Genomic DNA, 6006 nt, shown 5'->3' with positions numbered 1-6006 from the left:
TACGGTTTAGGATTTATAGCCTTCCGAAAGTCACTAAGCCTTTGTAACGTTGTGCTGAAATTTCTGACCTACTCGCACTTAAACCGTCGCCAAGGTCAAACGAAGATGAGTTAGGTTCTGAAAATTGGTCAGCAGTTAGAGGACTCATATACGGAGCCTTGGCCACTGACTACGTGTCTTTTTGATTTGTATAGAGGTCGTAACAGCTGTCCAAAGTCATCCGTTTGTTTTGATCTCTATTCTTGTTAAACTTACCTTAGCTTTGATGAATGGATGATGTTGATGATGACACTTAAACTTAATTTATTCACTTTTAAACTTTTAGGACAACATACTGACCTAGTGACCTTTGACTTAGGTTGACGACCTTTCGGACCGACTTACTACCTGCATACGTTTCATATCGACTTTTACTGCTTATTCACTGTGAATTATAGCATCCCTTATTCACATCCGTGTGAGATTTATTGCCGACGCACCAAACAGCCCCGTCTTTACTACCCTTCCGTTGCCAATATGATCCTTTTGGAACTGGGTTACAATGGTGAACACCGAAGAATTAAAGCCGCTAAATTTAAAAAACCTCAATTAATATTGCACCCAAGTGTATTTAAGCTTTCAGTTACATACCACATTTCAATTCATTTATTTCTGTAAATTACACTTCATGGCATACATAAAACATCAGGATCAACAAACAAATTATGCAAAATACCTAATTTTTGAGTCCGAGCTTGATTTTCTGAACTGTCGGCACGTCGGTTTTGAAAGACATAGCAAGCACATTATCATCAATACCAGCAGTAAAAACAGATTTTGGCACAGAAAGCAGACCGGCATTCGCACTACCAAATGCCGAAATCGCAATTGCTGATTGATTGTGGTTCCTGTTGTACTGAAAATGAACAAGTCCTTTAGGAAACACAAATATATCTCCTTCTAAAAGTGTTTGGTTAAACAGCACATTTTTGGTATCAACAAATCCAACTTCAAGTGTACCCAACAATACGATCAAAAGTTCAGCCGCACGAGGGTGCGTGTGAGGTGGGTTTACACCTGCAGGTGGAAACTGCAGTACTGCATACGAGACGCTTTGACCGTCTAAAGCCGGGAATTGGGTTATGGAAGCTTTAAGAACTGTGAAGTTATTTGGGTATGGGTTGAAAAACCCACTGAGTACACTGTAGGTGAAGAAACTAGCATTAACATTACTTGCGTTTGGGGCGATAAAGTCGGTTAAGATATCAGGGTCATTAGCTTGTGTTGGGGTCGAAATGGCTAGAACCATGGTTAATACTAGTAGAAGAATCGGACCTGTTCTTATAGCCATGACTTAAATTGACAGCAAACTAAAAGTTTTTCGTTTTGTATAATGGTTTAAGTGGCCTCTGTTTGAGTTTATATATAGGATCCAAATAACTGAAACGATAGTGTTGTTTATGTTTAAGATCTAATACGAGTTATGAATTGTTGTTAACGCCATCTCAACTTTATTTTAGATACATGACGAACGTTTAGTACAGATGACAGCGCACGCGTTTGAGATTTCAATGTTTATAACATAAATACAATCACAAAAATCAAATGTAAAATGATATAAGTCTTCAAATTGGCCGTTTCATCTTGTTTTCGTCTACAAGATTTGTGAGGAAACCAAGGATCCATTATAGGTTTCTTCCATTAGCTAAACTTAAACCATAAAATAAAGGATTTTTCTAACGACAACACGTAGGACTATCATATGGTTGACATGCTTTAATATGTTGTATGTAGTGGTTACTGTTGACTTTTTAATGGCGGTTCTTTTAGAACGTCGATTTTGAATCACTGACGGGGATAGAAACCACCCACCTGATAATACTCGACACACTCACACTCCGAAGGAAACCAATTCGTCCTGTTAGGTGACCGAAATTGGTGAAAACCCCAAGAAGATTTGAACCCGGGAAATATTATCCTCAAAGTTCGGCTACCCTAGGATTCGAACTCGGGAAAGAGTCCTCAAAGTTCAACCTCCCATACCACTCAGCAAAAGGCTTGGTGGTTTCAGTGGCGGTTATTGAAGTGTAAAAGCCTTTTTGCTTGTTAACGACAGCTCTAAGTTGGGTTTTTTTATACTACAAACAAGCTTTTTACGCAAACGCTACAACAAGGTGACATTTTTGTGTTCCCGAAAGGACTTGTTCACTTTCAGTATAATTGTGCTACCAAGAATCCTGCTTTGGCTCTATCGGCTTTTGGAAGTGCGAATGTAGGGATTGTTTCTGTTCCAAATTCGGTTTTTAATACAACTATTGATGATCAGATATTGGCCTTGTCGTTCAAAACTGATGTTACTACCATTCAGAAGATCAAATCTGGGCTATCGGGCTGATTAGTGATTAAGTACTGCTAGATTGTATGTGAACTGAATCAGATTATTGGGTCTAAATAACCAATAAATGTGTTAAATGAACTTTGAACAAAGATTCATTTTTTATCTTAGTAATCATTATAACCTCAATGAAAAGATTAATAACAATATTTAAGCACAACACTTCACACATTCATACAGTATAGTATATTGAAATGTGGGAGTCTTTTAAGACTATAACATAATCAATGCTTAGGATCCGTAATGGTAGAGGCTATGACTCTAATACCAACTGAAACGACTCTCAAAGTTGACATAAGAGATGACGAGTTGCGTGCCCTCACAACTAAAATAGTGGATTAACCAATCAAGTTTCAACTAAAAACAATGGTGAAATTATCATTTAGTCACTACTTTAAGTTTATATAAGAGACTCACTTTTCATTATCTGTCCCACGTGGGATGGAATGTTACAGTGGGTGGGTCCCTGACATCCTTGCAAGAGGTCTCAGGTTCGAATCTTGTGGTGGTCAATGCCAAAGAGTAGTCTTTTTGGACTTTGTACGCTAGAGTATGAGATTGGATTACTCGACCTCCTGGGTAACCCGAACAGAGAAAACCTTATAACTTTTCGTTTATTTTTCTATATATATTAGTGTTTTAGAGTGGGAGATGGTAGTTATTATTAGTTATCACTTTCGTGGCCTAGTTGTAAGACTGTCCTAATGTCCTCATAAGATGTATTACATTTTCATTTTCATATGTAAGCATTGAGCCAAAAAGACCAGTTATGCCGTGTACATCTGAACCAAAAAGACCCGTCATCGTAGTCATATAGAAGTTTATATACAAATGCATCGTATACTTTATAGAACCCATGCTTTGGAAAGTGGACTGTTTGGTCGATTGATCAATAAAAGGGATATACAATTATTAAAACAAAAGGGGACAGATGTCTTATTCATCATTCAAGAACAACATTATTGATGTTTGAAATCCGAAAACAAAAAAAACAAGATACAAACAGTCAAGTACATGATCTTAATCAGCCCGATAGTCCAGATTTGATCTTCTGAATAGTAGCAACATCAGTTTTGAACGACAAAGCCAATATCTGATCATCAATAGTTGTATTGAAAACCGAATTTGGAACAGAAACAGTCCCTGCATTTGCACTTCCAAAAGCCGATAGAGCCAAAGCAGGATTCTTAGCATCACAATTATACTGAAAGTGAACAAGTCCTTTCGGGAACACAAAAATGTCACCTTGTTGCAACGTTTGCGTAAAAAGCATGTTCGTAGTATCAACAAAACCAACTTCTAGTGAACCCATGAGAACAAACAATAGCTCTGAAGCCCGCGGGTGAGTGTGCGGTGGGTTAACTGTGCCGTTAGGGAACTGGAGTACAGCGTAGGACACACTCTGACCGTTAAGAGCTGCAAATTCAGCCATGGATGCTTTTGTGACCTTAAACGTCGTTGGGAATGGCGCGTTAACAAGCGCTCTCATTCCAGTAAACGTAAAGAAGTTTCCATCTATCGGGAAAAATAAAAATGGCGGCGTAATGAAATCTGTGAGAATATCTGGATCACCAGCCATTGTTATCTGCAGAGTGGCACATGAAAGTAATGAAAGTAGCAAGAAAAATTGAAGCTTTGATGCCATCTTTGAATCTTGAAAATTATTAATTTCTTGGTGTACTGAATTCAGTTATCTTGATGTATATATAGAGATGGAAATTATTTAAGGTAATTTAATGAATATGCTATGTGCTTGTGAAAGGTTTACTAATGTTTTTTTGTATTAATTGGTAGTAAAATGTTTTATCTTTTTTTGTCATTTTATTTGTGGTTTAACATGAGCAATATTAAGGAAGAAGCATTGAATGAATCATTGGTTTCTTCACAAATCTTGTAGACGAAAACAAGATGGAACAGCCAAACATGAAGAGTTATTCCATTTTATATTTGATTTTTGTGATTGTTTTTATGTTATAAACATTGAAATCTCAAACGGCGTGTGCTGTCATCCGTACTTAACAATGGTCGCGTTCTAAACATTTCGTTTGTTTTGATGTTCTTAACATTTGTGTGATTGTTTAGATGACGTGAACAACAAATCATAACTCCTATGATATACTAGTGATGGAAATCGTGTGTACTTTTAAATTCTATAAACGCAGCGGAACATAAAAATAAACATCTTTTATTTTATTAAAACTTACAATTAAACATTCACACGATTAACGGTTCTCAACAAGATACAATTACACCACTAATAATTGTCAAATAAATAATTAACAAAGTGAAGTTTAGATATACCTTTAACAGGCAATGCAAGAACGGTAGAAACAAGTGTACACGTCTAGGTTAAAACATATATTCAAAGTGTATGAATATCTCTATGGTTGATCCACACAGCACGTCAAGCAAACACCGGAGACTGCTAGATCTTAAATCACCGAATATACTTATATATTCTATTTGTTCGATGGCACCAAAATCCAACAAACCTTTTTGTTGAATTTGTCGACAAAAAATATAACTAAATCACAACTTTAATTTAGTTGTTGTGTTTTGTACAGCACTCAACACACTTGTGTTTATGAATTAAATCACATCCAAAATAGCCTTGTTTTTTCATTTGAATTGCGCCATTCTCAAGAAGATGTAAACATCTAAGAATGGGCCAATAGCCTAGTGGTGAATGACTCACTCTCCCTTAGGGGAGGTGAGGGTTCGATTCTCACTAGGTGGGGATTTTTCAAATAATTGGATCAAAAACCATTCTTACCGGGCCCAAATGATCCCTTGGTCTCACGCATGCGAAGATTGAAACAATGACAATGCAGGTTCGTTTATCGGGCCTGGCATTCTGTGGGGAAATGGATGATGGTGTTTTGCTAGGCTCCAGTGAGCTACCGGGGACCGCTGGATGGGTTGACAAAGTCAACACAGGACTAACATGTCCCTGCCGATACACATGTTTTGAAACAACAATGTAAACATCTCTTTTGTTTAATTTCTTTTTATTTGTCTTGTTTCCTTTTTTTGACTACTGCATCGCAAACAACCCATTTGGTTTTTATAAATTATGTGCCGTATTTGATTGTGTAGTCAGTGACTTAATGAAAAAAAAAAAAAAAAGAAAAAAAAAACGAGACAAATTTATAAACCTTTTTATTTTCTTTCTTTTAAAAAACCAAAATAAGCCCGTTTATTATTTTGTAGTCAACGGTCCATTAAGTCATTCATATTTAATTAAATCACATTTAATTAAACTGTCTTCGAAACTATAAATTATAATTATATATCAATAATATATAATAATTGGTGATTATAAATATGTAGATACATTATATACATATAACCGGATATCTAAGTGCCTATTGTGTGTGAACCCGTAGACTTATATACAAGCGGTAGTATAATTTTGTCTTATGACGTACACACAATGTCAACAACTAGTATATCCATTTTGTTTGGGAAGATATTTTAGGGCTAAATCATTCTAAAACACAAACTTTTAGTTTGCTTTCAAAGTAAGTCATGACTATAAAGTCAGGTCATGTTCCTTGTACTAGTATTAACCATGGTTCTAGCCATTTAGACTACGACACAAGCTATTGACCCTGATATCTTGATCGACAAGG

The 6006-nt window shown here is 36.2% G+C and overlaps 2 protein-coding genes across 2 annotated transcripts; both read right to left on the bottom strand.

Moving 5' to 3' along the window:
* Window positions 1–715: 715 nt before the first annotated feature.
* Window positions 716–1288, bottom strand: LOC139855828 (germin-like protein 9-3). The gene has a single exon (XM_071845071.1). The coding sequence runs from the start codon at window positions 1286–1288 to the stop codon at window positions 716–718; it is 573 nt and encodes a 190-aa protein (XP_071701172.1).
* A 2110-nt stretch (window positions 1289–3398) lies between these two features.
* On the bottom strand, window positions 3399–4019 carry LOC139855693 (germin-like protein 9-3). The gene has a single exon (XM_071844943.1). It carries the CDS (start codon window positions 4017–4019, stop codon window positions 3399–3401), a length of 621 nt encoding a protein of 206 aa, XP_071701044.1.
* Window positions 4020–6006: the final 1987 nt, after the last annotated feature.

Source organism: Rutidosis leptorrhynchoides, chromosome 6 (genome assembly GCF_046630445.1).
Source record: "Rutidosis leptorrhynchoides isolate AG116_Rl617_1_P2 chromosome 6, CSIRO_AGI_Rlap_v1, whole genome shotgun sequence".
NCBI lineage: Eukaryota > Viridiplantae > Streptophyta > Magnoliopsida > Asterales > Asteraceae > Rutidosis > Rutidosis leptorrhynchoides.
The sequence above is the reverse complement of the archived record's forward strand: the minus strand, read 5'-3'. Positions and strand labels throughout refer to the sequence as shown.